This window comes from Salmo salar, chromosome ssa11 (assembly GCF_905237065.1).
Source record: "Salmo salar chromosome ssa11, Ssal_v3.1, whole genome shotgun sequence".
Taxonomy (NCBI): Eukaryota; Metazoa; Chordata; class Actinopteri; order Salmoniformes; family Salmonidae; genus Salmo; species Salmo salar.
The window spans coordinates 90,852,716-90,879,733 of record NC_059452.1 but is presented as its reverse complement, the minus strand read 5'-3'; the positions used below and the strand labels follow the sequence as shown (position 1 = coordinate 90,879,733).

The 27,018-nt window shown below is 48.6% G+C and overlaps 2 protein-coding genes across 4 annotated transcripts in view; both read left to right on the top strand.

The window, feature by feature from the left end:
* The first annotated feature begins 1,165 nt into the window (after positions 1-1,165).
* On the top strand, positions 1,166-25,431 carry LOC123725107 (extensin-2-like). The gene is made up of 4 exons (XM_045688892.1): positions 1,166-1,216; positions 2,369-2,429; positions 2,684-2,695; positions 23,687-25,431. The coding sequence occupies exons 1-4, from the start codon at positions 1,166-1,168 to the stop codon at positions 25,429-25,431; spliced, it is 1,869 nt and encodes a 622-aa protein (XP_045544848.1).
* LOC106563448 (spectrin beta chain, non-erythrocytic 1) overlaps positions 4,507-27,018 on the top strand; it is a 109,041-nt gene continuing 86,529 nt past the window's right edge. For 2 of the 3 annotated variants that reach the window (XM_045690051.1, XM_045690054.1), the window contains exon 1: positions 4,507-4,908. The gene's annotated coding sequence lies outside the window, so the exon portion shown is untranslated. The remainder of the gene's footprint in view (positions 4,909-27,018) is intronic. The other variant, XM_014129037.2, reaches the window with a different exon arrangement.

Sequence of the window (27,018 nt, the reverse complement as noted above, 5' to 3'; positions counted from 1 at the left end):
CTACACAAACACACTGTCTGTACTCAGCTACACCCACCACTCCTACACAAGTGGAACATACACAAAGGTGCAGTGAATAGTGATGAATGGTTGGGATGGTGAATTTCAGACTGGAAGATAACATAGGAAGGCAGCAACAACTTGTTGCGCTCTATTCTACTGTATCTCAAAAACATGTCCTGGCATAAGAACACATCAGATGTTCATTGTGGGAGTTGTCCTGGAAGCAAGAGCTTGCAGAGGGTGCGTGGAGACGAATGGATCGTTTCAGTTTATCAAGTTCTATTCTACGACGGGCTGATTCTCCTGTGGCCTGATTTAATCATTGCCTCCCTCCACCCACAAGTGTAACAATGCTCTCAAATCAGATCATATCCTGGCAAGATCTCTACTACATCCTCACTCTGAAATGGGATCTCTCTCCGGGCACTTTATTTCACTGCTGAGCCCAAAAGGAGAGCAATCAGGTTAATTATGTGATTGCAACCGGTATATGGACTAAAACGAGAGCATGCATTGTTTGTTGGAAAGCTTGCTTAGTCATCTCAGTTCTTGGTCAAATGTAATTGTTTCATGGCACAGGAAACTAGGATTCAGGCAAATTTTGGGCCCTGTATCTTTTTTTACTTTATATTTTTATATTTAAATGTTTTGGTCCTGGAGCTAAATCCTTAGTTCTGTCATAAACCAGGATGAAAGTCACACTGGCCTCAAAAGGTAAACTGAGAGTAAAGGTCTGTTCTGTCTCCTTCAGTTGTCAGCTATACACACACACCTGACTGATCACATGATTGCACCCAAATACCCATCATGCACCTCTCGGATTAAGCTGCCTATTGAGCCATATTGGCAATTAGGGAGTTAAATGAAGTGAATAAAAACATTTTTCTCCCTTTATTTAACTAGGCAAGTCAGTTAAGAACAAATTCTTATTTTCCATGACAGCCTAGGAACAGTGGGTTAACTGCCTTGTTCAGGGGCAGAACAACAAATGTTTTACCTTGTCAGCTCGGGGATTCGATCTTGAAACCTTTCAGTTACAAGTCCAACACTCTAACCACTAGACTACCTGCTGCCCCAATGTGGTGAAGATAGTGTTTGTTGCAATTTTTTGTGTACTTTATAAAGAAAGTATCTGTGACATATCCACATCAGATCACTAAAGATGGTAAACAAGCAGCTGAATCCTGCCCACACAGCCCAGACCCCATTGAAGGTGACCTAGTTGCAGTCTATGCAGGGAGGGGTCATAAGAGATGTCGGGAGGAGAACCTTCCCAAATACTGTCCATGTATGTCTCTATTTCTCCTATATTCTTTCTTGTATTTTTAGCCACCACCTCCATTTATCCACTTCTTTTACCCCACACAACCCCTCACTCTTCTGCCTCACTAGCAAACACATAGGGTAAGATGGTGAGGATGCACAGCCTGAAACTCACTGCGTGGTGTGTATAAGTGTTGTCGCCCACTGAGCTTCAGGATGTCTTCCTTCCTTAGGAACGTTGATACGTAACCGACCTGCGGCCCTCCCTGATCTCACTGAGTCACGTTGCCGTAGCGATAGTTCTCCTCCTCAATGTCCTGGTTTCATTCTGTCTAATTATTCTCAAAGTTCAAACTAGAACAGCAGGGTGACCTTCAGCAACTAGTTTGGGGAGGCAGGGAGATGTGCTGAGGGGAGGGCAAGAGGGAAGATGAGCAAGAAAGACACCAGAAATAGGCTGGCCGTCCAAGGGAGATTACTCCAAAAAGCAATGGGAGGAATATAAATAACTTTAAGTAGGTCGTATCAACCAGAGAGCAACCCGTTGGATACTGTGTGATATGGTTTTGCTGGAGACTGCAACTTTGCAAGTTTCTCCTTTTTGGTCAGAGGTATGGGGATTTGGGGGTGACAGATGATAGTGCGTTACTTAGCTCTATCTATACCAATAGCACTGCAGTAGAATTTCAACCTCAATTGCTATAAGTAGCCCTTTTTTGTTATATTTCAGTTTAAAGTGATGTACATAAAGTGTAATATTGTGATGCAAACTCAAAATGTAATACATTTCAACTCTATATCTGACATGGTACAGGTGTCTTCTTTTTGTTAAGCCCATAACCATGTGAGTGAGAGCCCTCATTTTGAGGAAGTGTATTCTTCTGGAGTGAATCCTGTGACTGAATCACACATCTGAGATAAGAGCTGTGAGAAAAGGCCAGATGAGGTGGGCCTGATGTTGGGAATTGTAGTAGAGGGCTGTGTGCTTTCTGCCACAGCCTCTCTAGGGTATACTCCCACCCTCCCTCCCTCCCTGTCTCCTCCTGTGTCTCACTCTCTTTATATACTCTACATCCATTTCCTCCCCCTCTCCTGGGGTTAGCTGCAGCAGTTAGGCCCACAGGTGATTGAGGGGCCTAAGCAGCGTGGTGGGCCCTGCAACGGTCAGGGCTGGAGTCACATGCTTCAAATGCCCTGCCTGAGGATGAGATTATCAACTGCACACACACATACACACAAAAACATAGACACACTAATTATGAGAGCAAACCATGTGCTATGATCATGGACAGCAAAATGAAAATGGTGTGTAAAACAAACCATCTAAGTAACAAACAACAATGATTGATTTTGACTACCCAGACCCCAGCCCATCCCTAACACTCATGATGCCCTTCTCCTCCCGCTCCCCCTCTAGGTCCTGTCCATAGTGAGTGGACAGAGGGGGGTTTAGCTCAAACTGCTGTAATCTGCAGAAAGCACCCCTGTGTAAGCACTGTGCCGACCAGTGTCTGGCTGCCAGTAGCACCCTGATATCCTGCACTCAGCTCTTTCCCTTTGTCACAGTGGATTGTGGATGGGCCCTCTGGTAAAAAGGGGGGGACCAGGTAGGGGTGGGACAGAGGCAGGAATGGAATACTTGTCAAATGCTCTAATTTGTTTCAGTCTATAGCAGAGAGAGAGAGAGAGAGAGAGAGAGAGAGAGAGAGACCTTGGAGGTAGAACAGCATGGTTGTTTAAGGTTGGGACAGTGGAGCCCATGCCCATCTTCTGAAAACATCTGAAATGCTACCTCTTTAAAAAAAAGAAACACACACACACCCCTTCAGATAGATGAGTGGTGGGTCACTCTCTCTGACTCTGTGTCAGTCCTGTTGATGTAGAGGGAGAATCCAGATGGGGAATGTCTAGCCCTGAGGCCTTCCCCTTCTGCCACCCCATCTTCTAAAGCCTGGACAGACTGGTAGATTTGACTCTTCACCACCTGCTATTAGATCTCAGCCCCAGCCCCCTGCCCAGCACAACACACACCAACAGACAACCGTTTGAGTCATCCCTCATCTCCTATTCACTGCACTATAAGGCTGTAATAAGCTTAGAATGGAGAGAAGTGGGAGATAGTTCACTGACATACACAAGGGTCCCATTGACCAACATACCAACACGAGGACGAGGAACAGCTGCCTCCAATTGAAGGTCAAAACAATAAACTAGACATAGAAATAGAAAAACTAGAAAATAGAACATAGAAATACAAAACATAGAACACAACCCAAAAACCCAGACAACACAAAACAAACACACCCCTGTCACGTCCTGACCAAACTACAATAACAAATAACCTCTTTTACTGGTCAGGACATGACAGTGTGCTCCTAGTAGAGTGTGTTCCTAGTAGAGTGTGCTCCTAGAAAGTAGGTGTGCTCCTAGTTGTGTGCTCCTACTATTTGTCAAAAACATAGTTGTGCCATATCTTATATCTTTCACTTTATACATTGGAGCAAGTTCTGCCCCTTGCTGTCTGTCTGCAGTAATTTAAAAACTGGTTGCTCATGTTCTGGACTTGAAAGATTTTCTTAAATACAGTGATATCCTTGCATATACTGCACATAGGTCTCTGTATAATAGTTTTTCTAGCTTTCTTTTGTCATGTTCTGTCCTTGAAAGATGTTCTTAAATACGGTTTGTGTTTCTCATACTGTACATTCACACACTAGTCTATGGAGGTGTACCGCTAATATAGAGCTATATTATTCAGTTTCTATTTCTAAGGAGGTTGGAGGGATAAATTGCCTAAAGTTCCGATTAAAAAACATACTTGCCAGGAGGATCATATTGATGTCGGCTCGTCAGAATGACACGGTTGGGGTTCCAACACGTGAGTCACATGAGCAACTTGTACCCTACCTCACTACACTTGCAGTATTATGCAGGCCTAGCTACAATATTCATCCGCCACCATCAAAAACGTAATGTTTCTCAAGTTCACATTTGCAGAAAGGATACCGTGTATGCATGGGGCCCACAAATGACCCCAATATTTCGACTAATAAACGGAATCTGTAAGATTGGAATCAGCCTGGTATTATGAACCAGTGATAGCACCAGGGACAGCTCCGCTGACAAGGAATCCACGCGCAACCGCTGCTACTGTGTAGAGCCTTTGAGTGTGTCTATACAGTATTTGAATGTGATTGACTGAGAAGGCTCAGCCCCCCACCCTCCCCCTCCCCATCATTCATTATTTTCTTTCTCCCTGTTGAACGAACTGGAGTAGTGGACGACCGTCGGAGGTTAGGAGGAATAGGAAGCTAAGGACATCTCTCTGATGCTGATTTATACATTATTTTTTAGATCCTTTGCGAGTACCAACATTGCTTTACCTTTATTATGTGAGATGCTAGGGCTGCTTATGTTTCGTAACACGCCGTGCTGCACAATCAGCGTGAACAGCTCTTATTCAAGGATGCGGATTTAACAGAAATGCGCTGTCAACTGGGATTTTAAACATTATCATTAACATTGAATTAAGTCACTAATGCTAGTAACCAGAGACTATATGTATGTTAGTGTTATACGTTATCAGTGACGCGGCAAAAATATAGTGAGTCTCCCGCTAACGAAGATAAACAACGAGAACGGGTAAGCGTGATTATTTTTCCTCCAACAACACCACCTCCACCAACCAGCTAACGGTAGCTAGTTAGCAAACATGGGCAAATCCTAATATTCAGGTAAAGACGTTATTGGGATGCCCTTTTTAAAATGGCACATTATTTACAAATATATTATCCATACAGTAATAAAACATTGGCTCTCAAATTGACTAGCTAACAAGGTATCTTCTATTGGCCACTTCGCCATGCTGTGTGTTGACTGGCTTTGTTTGAGTCGGTGTCTGCCAGTTAGCTTGATGACTAGCTAGCTCCTCTTGTCCTCTCTGTCTCGACCTGCCTGGGTGTCACTATCTGATGTCCCGGTGAACATGACATTAGCCAACGTAGCCGACTCGCTCTCAATAAATGTTTCGTTTCATACCTGACCCTCAACATTCATATACGGTGCTTATATTAAACGTTTTCATTAAATGTGTGTACACCTTTGTAAATATTCTGCTGGACGAGCTTCATAGGAGTTTTGAAATGTCATTCGTAGTTATGGGTAACCCTGGCTTTTGTCTCATGAGGCCAAACAAACAGCACGATAATTATTATCTGGGGGCACCCAGGTATCTGCTGCTGGCTCACTATTGCACTGTTATATGCCTGTGGATATTATAAACTATGAACAATTTCATTATTTGCAAGATAGCTGGCCTGCCTGCTTGTTAAGTCTATATATATATATATATATATACTGAACAAAAATATAAACGCAACGATTTTCCCGAGTTTCAGTTCATTTAAGGAAATTAGTCGATTGAATTAAATTCATTAGGCCCTAAACTATGGATTTCACATGACTGGGCAGGGGTGCCAGGCCCAGCCAATCTGAATGAGTTTTTCCCCACAAAAGGTTTTTATTACAGACACAAATACTGGTGCATATGGAACATTTCTGGGATCTTTTATTTCAGCTCATGAAACATGGGACCAACACTTTACAAGTTGCGTTTATATTTTTGTTCAATGTATAATGCTTAAGTGGTTTATTGATGTCCACCTCCTTCCGTCAAGTTTTTTTTCCTGGACAGAGCCATTGTTTCCTGTATGAAGAGCATCAGTTTAGAAGCATGCAGTAGCGTAAATAAGATAATGTTATGAAAACACCATATTTATGATTTAGTAGGAAACTAAACCTGTGTTTTGTCAGCTAAATTCTAGTCACCATTTGAGGTATGATTATGACTGTATGACCACCTATGGTGAACCTTTATGGACCAACAGCAAAAAATACCTTATAGCAAAGCTATCCTATATCTTTCAGAAGCATACCTTTGGGGTCCCAAGCCTAGACAGACCAACTATTTTCTACTCTAACAGTTTTATGAGTACAGTATTGTGTAATCTAGATGGCTGTAGCCCAGCCGTTGGTGTTGGCTTGTTCAAGATTTGTGAAATGAAATGTTTACGTGGTGCATCACTGAGCCTAATTGCCAATGTTTCTTATGTTTGATAGCATTTTAGAATTTATAACTAGCTTGTAGGTAGGCTGTTGGTAACCTGTTTATTCAATACATTTACAGGCTTTTGTTGAGAGAGCTAGTGACTACTTCAGATCTGTTGATAGGCTATTGGACGGATGAGTGTCATCCTGTTGTTGCCTACCCAGGGTGGATGAGGAATGGATGGATGGTTGGAAATCACTAGCTGTGGGCCCCCCATAGTGCTGATGCTCAAAATCCCTCCTATACAAGCTTGTTTCAACTCCTGCCACTCACAGGATCATTGTGCTACAGTCAACTACATTTTCCATATGTTATTGTCCTTATCAGATGTGCAGGGTCGTCACTCGTCATTAGTTAACACAGCCAGAAAGTCATAAATCCCAGCTATTTCTCTCATTAAAATCTGATTTTAAACAGAACCCTAACCTTAATCCAAACATTTGCTACACTGCTAACCTCATGCCAAACCTTTAATTAAGACCAAAAAGCACATTTACGTTTTCATGAATTTTAACGATGTAGGCACTTTGTGGCTGGGTTAACTAGTGGGAACCAATGTGCAGGTCTTGAGGCAACAATTACTAATTTTAAACAAAGTACAGACTTCAGTCTGCCATTGAGATAAAAGGCAAATAGCCTACAGTTTTCCCTTTCTGTTTCGGCCTATTCTTCGGTTTTAGAATTTGGTGGTTGAATCAACTCGAGCACCTCTTGATATTTGAGTGTTGCTCTCAGCCTCTTCAGCAGGATTCATTATAATCTGCTCAATGAAGATTGTTGTTCTGACATCATCTCAAGTTTATTTTTTTTAAAGATTGAATGTGGATGTACCAATGTGTGGTCAATAGTCCACAATCACAGCAAATGTAAACACATTGAAGAGGTTAAGAGATGGAGAAAACATGAATACCTGCAGGCGTAGACTACCTGAGGACAGAGTGATGTCCTCCTGGTTGGGTTTTGTATTGAGTCATTGGTTCACTGGGCTTTCCATAATGCTTCAATAAATTGTCCTTTATAATTACTTTACACTACTCATCTCTACTTGTCTACTCTACATGATGCTCATTGACTAGAGGGATTCATTTTCAAGACCCTTGATATCTACTGGAGCCTCTTGGGTGTTCCATGGTCTGTCATAGAGTTGCTATCTACTGGAGGCTCTTGGGTGTTCTATGGTCTGTCATAGAGTTGATATCTACTGGAGCCTCTTGGGTGTTCTATGGTCTGTCATAGAGTTGATATCTACTGGAGCCTCTTGGGTGTTCTATGGTCTGTCATAGAGTTGATATCTACTGGAGCCTCTTGGGTGTTCTATGGTCTGTCATAGAGTTGATATCTACTGGAGCCTCTTGGGTGTTCTATGGTCTGTCATAGAGTTGATATCTACTGGAGCCTCTTGGGTGTTCCGTGGTCTGTCATAGAGTTGATATCTACTGGAGCCTCTTGGGTGTTCTATGGTCTGTCATAGAGTTGATATCTACTGGAGCCTCTTGGGTGTTCCGTGGTCTGTCATAGAGTTGATATCTACTGGAGCCTCTTGGGTGTTCTATGGTCTGTCATAGAGTTGATATCTACTGGAGCCTCTTGGGTGTTCCGTGGTCTGTCATAGAGTTGATATCTACTGGAGCCTCTTGGGTGTTCTATGGTCTGTCATAGAGTTGATATCTACTGGAGCCTCTTGGGTGTTCTATGGTCTGTCATAGAGTTGATATCTACTGGAGCCTCTTGGGTGTTCCGTGGTCTGTCATAGAGTTGATATCTACTGGAGCCTCTTGGGTGTTCTATGGTCTGTCATAGAGTTGATATCTACTGGAGCCTCTTGGGTGTTCTATGGTCTGTCATAGAGTTGATATCTACTGGAGCCTCTTGGGTGTTCTATGGTCTGTCATAGAGTTGATATCTACTGGAGCCTCTTGGGTGTTCTATGGTCTGTCATAGAGTTTATATCTACTGGAGCCTCTTGGGTGTTTGTCTCCCACATCATCTGTCCAGTTATCCAAGGCAGGCAGGAGTTTTGCTACTCTGGATAGAGTGAGTGAGCGACGGGGGTTGGAATATTTTACAAATTGTGGACACATCCTTATTTTTTCTGGAGTCTCTGGAGTCCATGCTGGGCTTGTGAAATTCCTCCTTCCCAGTTTTACTGTAGCTTGGAGAAGTCTGTTAGAGCTCCTTTGAGCCATCTCAAGTAAAGAAGCAACAATCTGTCCAACTGATAGGGTGCACATTGCCTTAAATGGAAAATGGCCTGAGGTTCAGAGCTGGTACATGGTGTATCCTGAGCTCAGGCTGAATGACTGTAGGGAAATCTGATGAATGAGCCCATATTAGAATCCGTGAGTTTCTCAGTGACTGTGATTAGGCTAAAGGTCTGTTACCCAAGTGGAGAGCCAACCCTGGCCCTGACCTTCCCTATAGGTCTCATGACCCGGGCCCTGTGGTATTTGTGTTGACGGTCACAAGACTGTGAAGGAGTGCATTGGAGCACATCCCATGACTGACTTCTGCCAGTTTGGCTAAATTACTAATTCAAACACAGTACAATAAGGGAGGGTGATAGAGAGGATGAGAGTAGTGAGCTCACTGGTTTAAAGACCATAGGTTCTGTCAAAGTGACAGTCCATATAGGGCCATATAACAGATGTCTATTAAAGAGCGAGGGTGCTTTCAAGGTTTGTAATTGCATTGTGGTGGGTCAGGCCACAAAGAAATTGGCACTGATTGGCCTATATGAAAAATACTGAAGTCAAGATCAAACAAATAGCTTCACACTAAACTTGACTCCTGTATTGGAATGTAGCCTAAATGCCCAACTCCTGGCCAGTCACTATATAATTAGCCTATTGCACAGTCATGTCATTTCTGTTACCCACTGTAGAGCAATGAATGATAGCTTCAGTTCGGGCTGGGCGATAAATTCCAATTAATAGAATTTGATATATGTTTTCACGCGATATTCCAAATGCCTGTATCACAAGAAACAATGTTTTGCTGTTTATCGTTTTTATGAGCGTTTGTCTGCTTGGTCTCGTGTTGTATTTTTTGTCTAGTCTCTTTTGGTGCTGTGTGCACCTCCCCATTTACACCAGAGATCTGTAAATAATGAAGAGATGCACCTCCCCATTTACACCAGAGATCTGTATATAATGAAGAGATGCACCTCCCCATTTACACCAGAGATCTGTATATAATGAAGAGATGCACCTCCCCATTTACACCAGAGATCTGTAAATAATGAAGAGATGCACCTCCCCATTTACACCAGAGATCTGTATATAATGAAGAGATGCACCTCCCCATTTACACCAGAGATCTGTATATAATGAAGAGATGCACCTCCCCATTTACACCAGAGATCTGTAAATAATGAAGAGATGCACCTCCCCATTTACACCAGAGATCTGTATATAATGAAGAGATGCACCTCCCCATTTACACCAGAGATCTGTATATAATGAAGAGATGCACCTCCCCATTTACACCAGAGATCTGTAAATAATGAAGAGATGCACCTCCCCATTTACACCAGAGATCTGTAAATAATGAAGAGATGCACCTCCCCATTTACACCAGAGATCTGTATATAATGAAGAGATGCACCTCCCCATTTACACCAGAGATCTGTATATAATGAAGAGATGCACCTCCCCATTTACACCAGAGATCTGTATATAATGAAGAGATGCACCTCCCCATTTACACCAGAGATCTGTATATAATGAAGAGATGCACCTCCCCATTTACACCAGAGATCTGTATATAATGAAGAGATGCACCTCCCCATTTACACCAGAGATCTGTATATAATGAAGAGATGCACCTCCCCATTTACACCAGAGATCTGTATATAATGAAGAGATGCACCTCCCCATTTACACCAGAGATCTGTATAAAATGAAGAGATGCACCTCCCCATTTACACCAGAGATCTGTATATAATGAAGAGATGCATCTCCGACCTGTCGATGGGAGTCGTTGTCCCAACGCCTGGAAGGCAGGCGACAAGCTTAGGTCCAAAATAAGCCTGTAGAAACGCATTGGGCTTATTTTGGACAGATTTTAGTGAGAGTGATACCTAGGGTTCACACACCAAGCCCCTCCCCCTGCCTCTCACACCAACACATCTTCCTCTCTGACAAGTGGTCTCAACTCGCTATTTCAATTTGAGGTTTGGTCCAACAGAATGGGTCATATGGACACTGAAACACAGAGATTATTTTACTGTAAAAGAGAAGTTACCTTTTCGAACTCTACCCTTTTTATGTCTCAACTACTCACATTCCACACAGAACAGACACTACTAAAACAGGAGAATCAATGAACATTGACTCTGCAAAATGAATGCTCAGTTTGTGGTGCGCTGCATTGGGGTACCGCTAGCATCATTTTATTCAAAGACTGTTATACTAGCTGTCTAGTCTGTGTTTTATACATGTCCAATAAACATAAAACACAATTATTAGCAACTCATTCTCATTTTGAAAAATAAGGTAGGCCACTTGATTTCAACATCTGAACAAAGTGGACAGGCTAACAGGCTGTTCAAACCGTTGGAGACCGACAGAGGGGTATGTTAATAACAATTCAACTGTTCTACCTTGTTAGCTAGTAAATAGATCCAAGTTGGCTAAACTTGAAATATAAAGATTAGCTGGCTAATCACTCGTACCTGGGCTTGAGAGATTGTTGATGAGACCTGTGTTCATTTTCTATATCCTAATGCATGTTACAAGAAGTTAGTCATTATTAGTGAATGTGCATTATGCATGGTTCTGGTTACATTTGTAACAAAAAATGGCATTTAATAGACTTGAAAGCCAGATCAGTGACTATTGCAAAAAAAAACAGGTTGAACTATTTTGATAAAATCATTTAATTATTAGTGGGTCTATGGTTCGAATTCAGGCTGTATCCTAACCGGCTGTGATTTGGAGTCCCACAGGGCTGCGCACAATTGGGCCAGCATCATCCGGGGTAGGCCGTCATTGTAAATAAGAATTTGTTCTTAACTGACTTGCCTAGTTAAATAAAGGTTATGGTTGTGGAAGGCTTATATTTAGCCTAGATATAACTTCACAAGCCCTGAATTCATTAGATTATTGCTGACTGTTTCAAATGTAGTGTATTTGACCTTTAATTGTATAACAACGCATATTTAGAGAAAACATAAAAAAAACGACATATACAGTACCAATCAAAAGTTTGGACACCTCAAATATAAAATATATTTAGATTTGTTTAACAATTTTTTTGGTTACTATTTGATGCCATATGTGTTATTTCATAGTTTTGATATCTTCACTGTTATTGTACATTGTAGAAAATAATACAATTAAAGAAAAATCTTTGAATGAGTAGGTGTGTCCATACTTTTGACTGGTACTGTATGTTGTGAATTGCTCGTAAGTTAGAAATAAAATTGAGATTTGATTTTTAGGTCATATCGCCCAGCCCTACTGTAGCTTCAGTTATTGCTTGTCCCATGTGGAGAAATGTCTTGAGCGATTGTCCATGATTATCCAGGTCCGTCCTCTACAATATTGATCTGCTCCGTTCTCTGGGCATTTCATACATTTCAGTTGACATTCTGTGGTTGTAGCCGTCATGGTCTTGCAACTTTTTGCTAAAAGGTGTTCCATATTAAACACAAATGACTTGGAGCTAATCACAAATGGGAAAATAGGCCTGATGAGTGAGAGTGAGTCTCCGGTGAGTCATGGTCACATTACATGACATGTATAGGAACTGTCGTTTGTGTGGCTATGTCTGAGTCTCTGTTCCAGTGTATTGAGCTTGTAGTATATTATTCCTGTAGAGGAGGTGGGCGTTCTATATAGAAGAAGGTATGTGTGTGTGTTCCATGGGTGAACGCATGACGTGGGTGAGCAGCAATGGCATGATCACTGTCGTTGAATGAGTGAATCAATCTGGCTAATGAGAGAGGGTTTTGAATGGTCACTGATGGGAAAATGAAACAGATATTTGATGGAGAGATGAGTTTGGGTGTTAGAGGTGCTGAAGTGATTGAGTTGAATAGGAGAGTATGTCATGGAGAGGGTGATCTCTGATGTGTGTGTGTGTGTGTGTGTGTGTGTGTGTGTGTGTGTGTGTGTGTGTGTGTGTGTGTGTGTGTGTGTGTGTGTGTGTGTGTGTGTGTGTGTGTGTGTGTGTGTGTGTGTGTGTGCGTGCGGAGGACTCCGTGTTGGTGAGCAGGCTGCGGGGGGGGATGCAGGCGCTGGGCGCTGGAGTGTTTGATGAATGTGATGTTACAGGTTGACAATAGGCCACCGCTACCCTATTCAACAGAGCATTCAGGCCTGGATCAGCCTCTCTGTGATGGCCCTGTGATACATGTCTGTCTCAGGCCGCCTCATTTCTGCAAACAGGAAAGGCGCAAGCTTCTGGCCCCTGTCTCTGCTGACTCCTCCATTGTGTGGGGCCACTGTGGCGGAATAGGCTTTGTGCTGGGCTTTTTGGGGATCTCACCCCCATCTCTGTTCTACCCCATCTGAGCCTGACTGACAGGAGGACATGGAGCCAGAGAGGGGTTACCCCCCCAGGAGAGGAAAGGCCATCAGCTGATGTGAAGTGTGTAGAGGGGGGGTTGCTGCAGTGATTAACATTCCTGTTGATTAGCATATAGTCATAGAGAAATTCTATCATCCAGTGCAGTGGGGGGTTGGTCTGGGCGGCCATGCAGCTCCGGGACTGGTAGAACTAAATGATTTGATCAGCAGTGTGTGTGTTATTAAAGGCGTCCACATGCTTCCCATCCCAAAAAGTTCGTAACAGTTCATTTTGTGATATTTTTGTTAATTTTGGTTTTCGGCAAAAAAAGCCACATTTCGGTAGCCGAAGTCTACGCCCCTTCGTCATTGGTTAACCTAGGGATTCTTCAATTAAGTGTTTGTCATTAAACTATTGACGTGTTTTTATGCACATTTTTCCACATGAGAAATACGTTCACCAAACGTCTTCGTTTGATGTAAAATTGCGCGAGTAAGATCTCTGCAAAAATGTATTGAGTTATCTTCGATTAATTTTGACTATCTTGGGGAAGTGGCTACGGCGTCTCAAGATGGACAAACAGTACTATACAAGCGAAGGTCTTTTAAGGGAGTATGCGAATACACTCATTTGGTTTGACCAGTCGAGTTCGGCTAGGCGCCAGCCAAACCAAAGCATGCTAAAGGCTTAAGACTCCCTGTATTCTCTCTGCCTGTCTTGAAAAAGGGAGCTAAAGAATTGTTGTGCTGGAGCTTCTAGCTCCTGTCTGTCTTGGTGAGGGAGTGTGGCTCCATCCCCCTGGTGTAGGGTTGCCTGCGTGCCCGTCTGGCATGTTGTGCACTGGGCTAATTCCATCCAGGCGACTGTGATGGGCTCCATTTCTCCCTCTCCCTGATTATCTGGGAAAACAGACCAGCTAAGGAGGAAAGCAGGTCAGGGAGGGGAGAAGGGAAGGGGGGAGAAGGGAAGGGGGGAGAGTAGTGATTGAGACAAAGAGACGTGGCAGTGATGCTGCTTTCTCTGTCCTGCTTTACCTCGGAGCTCGCATCATTCTCCTGAAAGTGATGCCCTCTCCTCTCCTGGTGTCTGGCTGGTCAGAGGCTAGGCGGGCCTCTCAACGCAGCACAGCTCAGAACCCCAGAGGTGTTTCTGAATGCCTTGTTTTCATGTTTGGCATTAGTAAAGAGCTATTCATCTGAACCACCGCACAGACATGCCCCCTTACATTATGTTTGTGTTGTATGTGTCGCGTGTTTGACAGGGGAATGGGCAGGAGCTTCACAGTTTTTGTTGCCACCAAACACACCAGCCTTCCTCCAATTCTAGAAAGAATAGCCTGTTTCCTACTAACTGTTACGCCTAAAGCAGGGTTTTTATATTGGGGATTATCTTGTGGGCAGCAGAGCAGGATGAGAGCTTTGGGAGCGTTCCTCCCTCTCCTGTCTCAAATTATTCATTCATTCATTCATTCTGCTCAGCATGGCAGGAAGAGACTACTTCTCTCATGTTCCAGTGCTGCTGTGTCACAACACTAGCAATTCTATCTCCAAATATGTAGCCTGCTTTATTACAGACGTATTACCCCTTAATAATACCCTTATTGATAAAGGATTTCTAAGAGCCATTATTGTATAATTTCACATCTTTCAGAGTCCCATTACAAAAGGATATCCTGTTTTTCATGGTGTATAGGAGAGTTCTACAGGGCTCAGTGTCCTAGTCCTCCACCATCTTAGCCCCCCATTCCAGCTGTGACATCTTGTTGGTTTGATTATGACCACTACACTGTGTGTGTGTTTGTTTGCCCTCTGATGCCTCTGTTAATTAAAGGGTCACAAGGTGATTATCCAGGTCATATTGTAGCACGTTAAAGGAAAACTCCACCCAAAAACAATCCTTTCTGTTTCATTAGTCCATTGTTGATATAGTCCCAACATGTTTTTCATGTCAGCTATCAACTTTTCAAGATATATAACTTTCGAAGCCGGTATGATGCATTTTGCCTCATATAATGCAATGTTTTTCATCATATGATGCAAAATGCATCTTACTGGCTGTATTTCTGTCTTTGAAACAAATACCAAAAGATAGTTTTTGGGTGAAATGTTCCTTTAATTAAGGACAACCATGACAAATGTAGTAAATCATCCATTATTTGAGTTTAGGGGTCAAAGGTTTGTCCCATAAATCCACTGCAGCGGCTCGGCAGACGTAAACATGCTCAGGCACCATAATGGCTATCAACACGAGGCAGGCGCTCAATGAAGGGGAGGAGGAGAAGAGAGGATGGGGCCCGGGGTAGAGCTAGGGGAGAGGAGGACTAGGGGAGAGGAGGGGGGGCCGGGTAGGGCTAGGGGAGAGGAGGGGGGCCGGGGTAGGGCTAGGGGAGAGGAGGGCTAGGGGAGAGGAGGACTAGGGGAGAGGAGGGGGGCCGGGGTAGGGCTAGGGGAGAGGAGGGCTAGGGGAGAGGAGGGGGGGCCGGGTAGGGCTAGGGGAGAGGAGGGGGACCGGGGTAGGGCTAGGGGAGAGGAGGGCTAGGGGAGAGGAGGACTAGGGGAGAGGAGGGGGGCCGGGGTAGGGCTAGGGGAGAGGAGGGCTAGGGGAGAGGAGGGGGGCCGGGGTAGGGCTAGGGGAGAGGAGGGCTAGGGGAGAGGAGGATTAGGGGAGAGGAGGGGGGCCGGGGTAGGGCTAGGGGAGAGGAGGACTAGGGGAGAGGAGGATTAGGGGAGAGGAGGGGGGCCGGGGTAGGGCTAGGGGAGAGGAGGACTAGGGGAGAGGAGGGGGGGCCGGGGTAGGGCTAGGAGAGAGGAGGGCTAGGGGAGAGGAGGGGGGCCGGGGTAGGGATAGGGGAGAGGAGGACTAGGGGAGAGGAGGGGGCCGGGGTAGGGCTAGGGGAGAGGAGGACTAGGGGAGAGGAGGGGGGCCGGGGTAGGGATAGGGGAGAGGAGGACTAGGGGAGAGGAGGGGGGCCAGTGTAGGGCTAGGGGAGAGGAGGGGGGCCGGGGTAGGGCTAGGGGAGAGGAGGGGGGCCGGGGTAGGGCTAGGGGAGAGGAGGGGGGGCCGGGGTAGGGCTAGGGGAGAGGAGGGCTAGGGGAGAGGAGGACTAGGGGAGAGGAGGGGGGCCAGGGTAGGGCTAGGGGAGAGGAGCGGTGGTAGGGCTAGGGGAGAGGAGGGCTAGGGGAGAGGAGGACTAGGGGAGAGGAGGGGGGCCAGGGTAGGGCTAGGGGAGAGGAGGGCTAGGGGAGAGGAGGGGGGCCGGGGTAGGGATAGGGGAGAGGAGGACTAGGGGAGAGGAGGGGGGCCAGTGTAGGGCTAGGGGAGAGGAGGGGGGCCGGGGTAGGGCTAGGGGAGAGGAGGACTAGGGGAGAGGAGGGGGGGCCGGGGTAGGGCTAGGGGAGAGGAGGGGGGGGCCGGGGTAGGGCTAGGGGAGAGGAGGACTAGGGGAGAGGAGGACTAGGGGAGAGGAGGGGGGCCGGGGTAGGGCTAGGGGAGAGGAGGGCTAGGGGAGAGGAGGGGGGCCGGGGTAGGGCTAGGGGAGAGGAGGGCTAGGGGAGAGGAGGACTAGGGGAGAGGAGGGGGCCGGGGTAGGTCTAGGGGAGAGGAGGACTAGGGGAGAGGAGGACTAGGGGAGAGGAGGCCTAGGGGAGAGGAGGGGGCCGGGGGTAGGGCTAGGGGAGAGGAGGGCTAGGGGAGAGGAGGGGGGGCCAGGGGTAGGGCTAGGGGAGAGGAGGGCTAGGGGAGAGGAGGGGGGCCGGGGTAGGGCTAGGGGAGAGGAGGGCTAGGGGAGAGGAGGACTAGGGGAGAGGAGGGGGGGCCGGGGTAGGGATAGGGGAGAGGAGGGCTAGGGGAGAGGAGGGGGGGCCGGGGTAGGGCTAGGGGAGAGGAGGGGGGCCGGGGTAGGGCTAGGGGAGAGGAGGACTAGGGGAGAGGAGGGGGGCCGGGGTAGGGCTAGGGGAGAGGAGGGGGGGCCAGGGTAGGGCTAGGGGAGAGGAGGGGGTAGGGCTAGGGGAGAGGAGGGCTAGGGGAGAGGAGGGCTAGGGAAGAGGAGGGGGGGCCAGGGTAGGGCTAGGGGAGAGGAGGGCTAGGGGAGAGGATGGGGCCCGGGGTAGGGCTAGGGGAGAGGAGAACTAGGGGAGAGGAGGGGGGCCGGGGTAGGGCTAGGGGAGAGGAGGGCTAGGGGAGAGGAGGGGGGTAGGGCTAGGGGAGAGGAGGGCTAGGGGAGAGGAGGGGGGCCGGGGTAGGGCTAGGGGAGAGGAGGGCTAGGGGAGAGGAGGGGGGGCCGGGGTAGGGCTATTGAAAGGAGAGGGGGGCTAAGGAATGGGGGAGAGGCATAAAGCTGATCTGATCACAGCAGAGAGAAGGTTATACATTAGTTGTAGAACAACATACATTAAGGGTGATTAGAGAGGTCTTGTCTCATTAAGGGTGGTCACGATCTCATTAAGGTTGATAAGAGAGGTGTTGGTGGTGTGTGAGTCGGATGATTTGTGTGATGGGAATGAATACGACTGTAAAGTAGAGGGTATTCCTGGGTATGTAGTTTGTGTATTAAAAGACAGTGTGTGTGAGAGCTGTGGACTCTCCCCAGTCTGGCTAGTTTGTGTGGAGCAGACTGTCCTAACAAAGCCCTGTCATCTCATCCCCAGCAGGCAGGCAGACACTCCCCCTGGGTCCTGTGTTTGGCCCTCCCTCCCCAGCTCTAAGCCCTATTGATTTATGTCCCCTACAATTCATCACCTTATCAGTGACCAGGGGAATATTGTAATTAACCATTAGATAGCAGAGAAGGCCATTTTAAACTGTTGTTTTTTACATTTATGAATTGGGCTTATCTGAGGCACGGTCTGTTGATATGATTAGTGTATTCAAATCAAATCAAAATGAAATCAAATCAAATTTATTTTTATATAGCCCTTCGTACATCAGCTGATATTCTCAAAGTGCTGTACAGAAACCCAGCCTAAAACCCCAAACAGCAAGCAAAGCATGTGAAAGAAGCACGGTGGCTAGGAAAAACTCCCTAGGAAAAACTCCCTAGAAAGGCCAAAAACCTAGGAAGAAACCTAGAGAGGAACCAGGCTATGAGGGGTGGCCAGTCCTCTTCTGGCTGTGCAGGGTGGATATTATAACAGAACATGGTCAAGATGTTAAAATGTTAAAATGTTCATAAATGACCAGCATGGTCAAATAATAATAATCATAGTAGTTGTCGAGGGTGCAACAAGCACGTCCGGTGAACAGGTCAGGGTTCCATAGCCGCAGGCAGAACAGTTGAAACTGGAGCAGCAGCACGGCCAGGTGGACTGGGGACAGCAAGGAGTCATCATACCAGGTAGTCCTGAGGCATGGTCCTAGGGCTCAGGTCCTCCGAGAGAAAGACAGAAAGAGGGAAAGAGAGAATTAGAGAGAGCATGTTTAAATACACACAGGACACCGGATAAGACAAGAGAAATACTCCAGATGTAACAGACTGACCCTAGCCCCCGACACATAAACTACTGCAGCATAAATACTGGAGGCTGAGACAGGAGGGATCAGAAGACACTGTGGCCCCATCCGATGATACCCCGGACAGGGCCAAACAGGCAGGATATAACCCCACCCACTTTGCCAAAGCACAGCCCCCACACCACTAGAGGGATGTCTCCAACCACCAACTTACCGTCCTAAGACAAGGCCGAGTATAGCCCACAACGATCTCCGCCATGGCACAACCCAAGGGGGGCGCCAACCCAGACAGGAAGACCACGTCAGTGACTCAACCCACTCAAGTGACGCACCCCTCCCATGGACGGCATGGAAGAACACCAGTAGGCCAGTGACTCAGCCCCTGTAAAAGGGTTAGAGGCAGAGAATCCCAGTGGAAAGAGGGGAACCGGCAAGGCAGAGACAGCAAGGGCGGTTCATTGCTCCAGCCTTTCCGTTCACCTTCACACTCCTGGGCCAGACTATACTTAATCATAGGACCTACTGAAGAGATAAGTCTTTAGTAAAGACTTAAAGGTTGAGACTGAGTCTGCGTCTCTCACATTGGTAGGCAGACCATTCCATAAAAATGGAGCTCTATAGGAGAAAGCCCTACCTCCAGCCGTTTGCTTAGAAATTCTAGGGACAATTAGGAGGCCTGCGTCTTGTGACCGTAGCGTACGTGTAGGTATGTACGGCAGGACCAAATCGGAAAGATAGGTAGGAGCAAGCCCATGTAATGCTTTGTAGGTTAGCAGTAAAACCTTGAAATCAGCCCTGGAGTAATATGATCACATTTTTTGGTTCTAGTCAGGATTCTAGCAGCCGTATTTAGCACTAACTGAAGTTTATTTAGTGCTTTATCCGGGTAGCCGGAAAGTAGAGCATTGCAGTAGTCCAGCCTAGAAGTAACAAAAGCATGGATTAATTTTTCTGCGTCATTTTTGGACAGAAAATGTCTGATTTTTGCAATGTTACGTAGATGGAAAAAAGCTGTCCTTGAAACAGTCTTGATATGTTCTTCAAAAGAGAGATCAGGGTCCAGAGTAACGCCGAGGTCCTTCACAGTTTTATTTGAGACAACTGTACAACCATCCAGATTAATTGTCAGATTCAACAGAAGATCTCTTTGTTTCTTGGGACCTAGAACAAGCATCTCTGTTTTGTCCGAGTTTAAAAGTAGAAAGTTTGCAGCCATCCACTTCTTTATGTCTGAAACACAGGCTTCTAGCGAGGGCAATTTTGGGGCTTCACCATGTTTCATTGAAATGTACAGCTGTGTGTCGTCCGCATAGCAGTGAAATTTAACATTATGTTTTCGAATAACATCCCCAAGATGTAAAATATATAGTGAAAACAATAGTGGTCCTAAAACGGAACCTTGAGGAACACCGAAATTTACAATTGATTTGTCAGAGGACAAACCATTCACAGAGACAAACTGATATCTTTCCGACAGATAAGATCTAAACCAGGCCAGAACTTGTCCATGTAGACCAATTTGGGTTTCCAATCTCTCCAAAAGAATGTGGTGATCGATGGTATCAAAAGCGGCACTAAGATCTAGGAGCACGAGGACAGATGCAGAGCCTCGGTCTGACGTCATTAAAAGGTCATTTACCACCTTCACAAGTGCAGTCTCAGTGCTATGATGGGGTCTAAAACCAGACTGAAGCGTTTCGTATACATTGTTTGTCTTCAGGAAGGCAGTGAGTTGCTGTGCAACAGCTTTTTCTAAAATTTTATAGAGGAATGGAAGATTCGATATAGGCCGATAGTTTTTTATAATTTCTGGATCAAGATTCGGCTTTTTCAAGAGAGGCTTTATTACTGCCACTTTTAGTGAGCTTGGTACACATCCGGTGGATAGAGAACCGTTTATTATGTTCAACATAGGAGGGCCAAGCACAGGAAGCAGCTCTTTCAGTAGTTTAGTTGGAATAGGGTCCAGTATGCAGCTTGAGGGTTTGGAGGCCATGATTATTTTCATCATTGCGTCAAGAGATATAGTACTAAAACACTTTAGTATCTCCCTTGATCCTAGGTCCTGGCAGAGTTGTGTAGACTCAGGGCAATGGAGCTTTGGAGGAATACCCAGATTTAAAGAGGAGTCTGTAATTTGCTTTCTAATGATCATGATCTTTTCCTCAAAGAAGTTCATAAATTTATTACTGCTGAAGTGAAAGCCATCCTCCATTTGCGAAGGCTGCTTTTTAGTTAGCTTTGCGACAGTATCAAAAAGAAATTTCGGATTGTTCTTATTTTCCTCAATTAAGTTGGAAAAATAGGATGATCGAGCAGCAGTGAGGGCTCTTCGATACTGCACGGTACTGTCTTTCCAAGCTAGTCGGAAGACTTCCAGTTTGGTGTGGCGCCATTTCCGTTCCAATTTTCTGGAAGCTTGCTTCAGAGCTCGTGTATTTTCTGTATACCAGGGAGCTAGTTTCTTATGACAGATGTTTTTAGTTTTTAGGGGTGCAACTGCATCTAGGGTATTGCGCAAGGTTAAATTGAGTTCCTCGGTTAGGTGGTGAAACTGATTTTTGTCCTCTGACGTCCTTGGGTAGGCAGAGGCAGTCTGGAAGGGCATCAAGGAATCTTTGGGTTGTCTGAGAATTTATAGCACGACTTTTAATGCTCCTTGGTTGGGGTCTGAGCAGATTATTTGTTGCAATTGCAAACGTAATAAAATGGTGGTCCGATAGTCCAGGATTATGAGGAAAAACATTTAGATACACAACATTTATTCCATGGGACAAAACTAGGTCCAGAGTATGACTGTGGCAGTGAGTAGGTCCAGAGACATGTTGGACAAAACCAACTGAGTCGATGATGGCTCCGAAAGCCTTTTTATTGACGCAGGATGTGTTTTGGGGGATAGTGGTGACAGCCAGGTATCACGGTGAAAAATAGCAGAATGGAATGTCTTCTTTTTGCCTCATTAACTTATGGGATGCTGTTTTAGAGGTTGTGAGCCGGTGTGTGACGTTGTGTCGGAGGAGGCTGTGTGTGTCGGAGGCTGTGTTCTGAGGTTGTATCTATTCTAGGCTGAGAGTGGGAGGCTGGCTGTGTCGGAGGAGGCTGTGTGTGTCGGAGGCTGTGTTCTGAGGTTGTATCTATTCTAGGCTGAGAGTGGGAGGCTGGCTGTGTCGGAGCCTGTGTCAGACGGAGGCTGTGTGTCGTAGCCTACATCATAGCCTGTGTTGTAGGATGGGTGGTGTATGTATTGTAGGCTCTGTCCTGTATGGGAGTCAGTGTCATAGTGGCTCAGGGGATTGTGTGTCTGGATTAGGGGTGATTAGGACAGACACTGAGCCCCAACTCCTCCTAGCCACAATGGGGATTACTCCCCCAGTCCCTTAGTCCCCTCTCCTTCCCCCTAGTCTGCTCTCCTTGCCCCTAGTCCGCTCTCCTTGCCCCGAGTCCGCTCTCCTTCCCCCTAGTCCGCTGTCCTTCCCCCTAGTCCGCTCTCCTTGCCCCTAGTCCGCTCTCCTTGCCCCTAGTCCGCTCTCCTTCCCCCTAGTCCGCTCTCCTTGCCCCTAGTCCGCTCTCCTTGCCCCTAGTCCGCTCTCCTTGCCCCTAGTCCGCTCTCCTTGCCCCTAGTCCGCTGTCCTTGCCCCTAGTCCGCTCTCCTTGCCCCTAGTCCGCTCTCCTTCCCCCTAGTCCGCTCTCCTTGTCCCTAGTCCGCTCTCCTTCCCCCTAGTCCGCTCTCCTTGTCCCTAGTCCGCTCTCCTTGCCCCTAGTCCGCTCTCCTTGCCCCTAGTCCGCTCTCCTTGTCCCTAGTCCGCTCTCCTTCCCCTAGTCCGCTCTCCTTGCCCCTAGTCCGCTCTCCTTGCCCCTAGTCCGCTCTCCTTGCCCCAGTCCGCTCTCCTTGCCCCTAGTCCGCTCTCCTTGCCCCAGTCCGCTCTCCTTCCCCCTAGTTTGCTCTCCTTGCCCCTAGTCCGCTCTCCTTGCCCCTAGTCCGCTCTCCTTGCCCCTAGTCGGCTCTCCTTGCCCCTAGTCCGCTCTCCTTGCCCCTAGTCCGCTCTCCTTCCCCCTAGTCCGCTCTCCTTCCCCCTAGTCCGCTCTCCTTGCCCCTAGTCCGCTCTCCTTGCCCCTAGTCCGCTCTCCTTGCCCCTAGTCCGCTCTCCTTGCCCCTAGTCCGCTCTCCTTGTCCCTAGTCCGCTCTCCTTGTCCCTAGTCCGCTCTCCTTCCCCCTAGTCCGCTCTCCTTGTCCCTAGTCCGCTCTCCTTGCCCCTAGTCCGCTCTCCTTGCCCCTAGTCCGCTCTCCTTGTCCCTAGTCCGCTCTCCTTCCCCCTAGTCCGTTCTCCTTGCCCCTAGTCCGCTCTCCTTGCCCCTAGTCCGCTCTCCTTGCCCCAGTCCGCTCTCCTTCCCCCTAGTTTGCTCTCCTTGCCCCTAGTCCGCTCTCCTTGCCCCTAGTCCGCTCTCCTTGCCCCTAGTCCGCTCTCCTTGCCCCTAGTCCGCTCTCCTTCCCCCTAGTCCGCTCTCCTTGTCCCTAGTCCGCTCTCCTTCCCCCTAGTCCGCTCTCCTTGCCCCTAGTCCGCTCTCCTTCCCCCTAGTCCGCTCTCCTTCCCCTAGTCCGCTCTCCTTGCCCCTAGTCCGCTCTCCTTGCCCCTAGTCCGCTCTCCTTGCCCCTAGTCTGCTCTCCTTGCCCCTAGTCCGCTCTCCTTGTCCCTAGTCCGCTCTCCTTGTCCCTAGTCCGCTCTCCTTCCCCCTAGTCCGCTCTCCTTGTCCCTAGTCCGCTCTCCTTGCCCCTAGTCCGCTCTCCTTGCCCCTAGTCCGCTCTCCTTGTCCCTAGTCCGCTCTCCTTCCCCTAGTCCGTTCTCCTTGCCCCTAGTCCGCTCTCCTTGCCCCTAGTCCGCTCTCCTTGCCCCAGTCCGCTCTCCTTCCCCCTAGTTTGCTCTCCTTGCCCCTAGTCCGCTCTCCTTGCCCCTAGTCCGCTCTCCTTGCCCCTAGTCCGCTCTCCTTGCCCCTAGTCCGCTCTCCTTCCCCCTAGTCCGCTCTCCTTGTCCCTAGTCCGCTCTCCTTCCCCTAGTCCGCTCTCCTTGTCCCTAGTCCGCTCTCCTTGCCCCTAGTCCGCTCTCCTTGCCCCTAGTCCGCTCTCCTTGCCCCTAGTCCGCTCTCCTTGTCCCTAGTCCGCTCTCCTTCCCCCTAGTCCGCTCTCCTTGCCCCTAGTCCGCTCTCCTTGCCCCTAGTCCGCTCTCCTTGCCCCAGTCCGCTCTCCTTCCCCCTAGTTTGCTCTCCTTGCCCCTAGTCCGCTCTCCTTGCCCCTAGTCCGCTGTCCTTCCCTTCCATTGCGCTCTCCGTCCCCTCTCCATCCCCTCTCCTTCCCCCTAGTCCCCTACTCCCCCAGTCCCGTCTCCTTCCCCTACTGCCCCAGTCCCGTCTCCTTCCCCTACTGCCCCAGTCCCATCTCAGTCCTCTACTGCCCCAGTCCCATCTCAGTCCTCTACTGCCCCAGTCCCATCTCAGTCCTCTACTGCCCCAGTCCCATCTCCTTCCCCTACTGCACCAGTCCCATCTCAGTCCCCTACTGCCCCAGTCCCATCTCCTTCCCCTACTGCCCCAGTCCCGTCTCCTTCCCCTACTGCCCCAGTCCCATCTCAGTCCTCTACTGCCCCAGTCCCGTCTCCTTCCCCTACTGCCCCAGTCCCGTCTCCTTCTCCTACTGCCCCAGTCCCATCTCAGTCCTCTACTGCCCCAGTCCCATCTCAGTCCTCTACTCCCCCAGTCCCATCTCAGTCCTCTACTCCCCCAGTCCCGTCTCCTTCCCCTACTGCCCCAGTCCCATCTCAGTCCTCTACTGCCCCAGTCCCATCTCAGTCCTCTACTCCCCCAGTCCCGTCTCCTTCCCCTACTGCCCCAGTCCCATCTCAGTCCTCTACTGCCCCAGTCCCATCTCAGTCCTCTACTGCCCCAGTCCCATCTCAGTCCTCTACTGTCCCAGTCCCATCTCCTTCCCCTACTGCCCCAGTCCCGTCTCCTTCCCCTACTGCCCCAGTCCCATCTCAGTCCCCTACTGCCCCAGTCCCGTCTCCTTCCCCTACTGCCCCAGTCCCATCTCAGTCCTCTACTCCCCCAGTCCCGTCTCCTTCCCCTACTGCCCCAGTCCCATCTCAGTCCCCTACTGCCCCAGTCCCATCTCCTTCCCCTACTGCCCCAGTCCCGTCTCCTTCCCCTACTGCCCCAGTCCCGTCTCCTTCCCCTACTGCCGCAGTCCCATCTCAGTCCTCTACTGCCCCAGTCCCATCTCCTTCCCCTACTGCCCCAGTCCCATCTCAGTCCTCTACTGCCCCAGTCCCATCTCCTTCCCCTACTGCCCCAGTCCCATCTCCTTCCCCTACTGCCCCAGTCCCATCTCAGTCCTCTACTGCCCCAGTCCCATCTCCTTCCCCTACTGCCCCAGTCCCATCTCCTTCCCCTACTGCCCCAGTCCCATCTCAGTCCTCTACTGCCCTAGTCCCATCTCCTTCCCTTACTGCCCCAGTCCCCTCTCCTTCCCCCTACTCCCCCAGTCCCCTACTCCCCCTAGTCCCCTCTCCCTGTCCATTACACCCCCAGTCCCGTCTCCTTTCCATACTCTCCTATTCCCCTCTCCTTCCCCCTACTCCCCCAGTCCTCTATATGTCCCCCCTAGTCCCCTACTGCCCCAGTCCCCTACTCCCCCTAGTCCCCTCTCCTTGTCCCTTACACCCCCAGTCCCGTCTCCTTCCCGTACTCCCCTAGTCCCCTCTCCGTCCCCTACTGCCCCAGTCCCCTCTCTGTCCCCTACTGCCCCAGTCCCCTACACCCCTAGTCCCCTCTCCTTCCCCCCTAGTCCCCTACACCCCCAGTCCCGTCTCCTTCCCGTACACCCCCAGTCCCCTCTCCGTCCCCTACTGCCCCAGTCCCCTACACCCCCAGTCCCCTCTCCTTCCCCCCTAGTCCCTTACACCCCCAGTCCCGTCTCCTTCCCGTACACCCCCAGTCCCCTCTCCGTCCCCTACTGCCCCAGTCCCCTCTCAGTCCCCTACTGCCCCAGTCCCCTCTCCTACACCCCCAGTCCCCTCTCCTTCCCCTACACCCCTAGTCCCCTCTCCTAGTCCCCTCTCCTTCCCCCTACTCCCCTAGCCCCCTACTGCCCCAGTCCCCTCTCCTTCTCCTACTCAAATCAAATTTTATTGGTCACATACACATGGTTAGCAGATGTTAATGCGAGTGTAGCGAAATGGTTGTGCTTCTAGTTCCGACCATGCAGTAAGATCTAACAAGTAATCTAACAATTTCACAACAAACTACCTTATACACACAAGTGTAAAGGAATGAATAAGAATATGTACATATAAATATATGAATGGCCAAACGGCATAGGCAAAATGCAGTAGATGGTATAGAGTACAGTATATACATATGAGATGAGTAATGTAGGGTATGTAAACATTATATAAAGTGGCATTGTTTAAAGTGACAAGTGATACATTTATTACATCCAATTTTTAATTATTAAAGTAGCTAGAGATTTGAGTCAGTATGTTGGCAGCAGCCACTCAATGTTAGTGATCGCTGTTTAACAGTCTGATGGCCTTGAGATAGAAGCTGTTTTTCAGTCTCTCGGTTCCAGCTTTGATGCACCTGTACTGACCTCGCCTTCTGGATGATAGCGGGGTGAACAGGCAGTGGCTCGGGTGGTTGTTGTCCTTGATGATCTTTTTGGCCTTCCTGTGACATCGGGTAGTGTAGGTGTCCTGGAGGGCAGGTAGTTTGCCCCCAGTGATGCGTTGTGCAGACCTCTACCCTCTGGAGAGCCTTGCGGTTGTGGACGGAGCAGTTGCCCTACCAGGCGGTGATACAGCCCGACAGGATGCTCTCGATTGTGCATCTGTAAAAGTTTGAGTGTTTTTGGTGACAAGCCAAATTTCTTCAGCCTCCTGAGGTTGAAGAGGCAATGTTGCGCCTTCTTCACCACGCTGTCTGTGGGGGTGGACCATTTCAGTTTGTGCGTGATGTGTACGCCGAGGAACTTAAAACTCTCCACCTTCTCCACTACTGTCCCGTCAATGTGGATGGGGGGGGGGCTCCCTCTGCTGTTTCCTGCAGTCCACGATCATCTCCTTTGTTTTGTTGACGTTGAGTGTGAGGTTATTTTCCTGACACCACACTCCAAGAGCCCTCACCTCCTCCCTGTAAGCCGTCTCATCATTGTTGTTAATCAAGTCTACCACTGTAGGTTCCTCTGTAAACATGATGATTGAGTTGGAGGCGTGCATGGCCATTCTGTCATGGGTGAACAGGAGAGGGCTGAGAACGCACCCTTGTGGGGCCCCAGTGTTGAGGATCAGCCGGATGGAGATGTTGTTTCCTACCCTCACCACCTGGGGGCGGCCCTTCTCCTTCCTCCTTCTCCCGTAGTCCCCTCTCCTTCCCCCTACTCCTCTAGTCCCCTAATCCCCCAATCCCCTTTCCTTCCCCTACTCCCCCAGTCCCTTCTCTGTCCCCTACTTTCCAAGTCCCCTCTCCTTCCCCCTACTCCCCCATTCCCCTCTACTTCCCCTAATCCCCAAATCCCTTCTCCATCCCCCACTCCCCTAGTCCCCTACTCTCTCAGTCCCCTCTCCGTCCCCTACTCCCCATTCCCCTCTCCGTCCCCCTTAATCCCCTACTGCAACAGTCCCCTTTCCTTCTCCTACTCC

Bases quoted from the DNA above. Each gene is read 5' to 3' on its own strand.
- LOC123725107 (XM_045688892.1), top strand. From the start codon at position 1,166: ATGGTAAACAAGCAGCTGAATCCTGCCCACACAGCCCAGACCCCATTG. The intron at 1,217-2,368 runs GTGACCTAGTTG...TCCTGGGGTTAG, and splicing joins CAGCCCAGACCCCATTGAAG to CTGCAGCAGTTAGGCCCACA.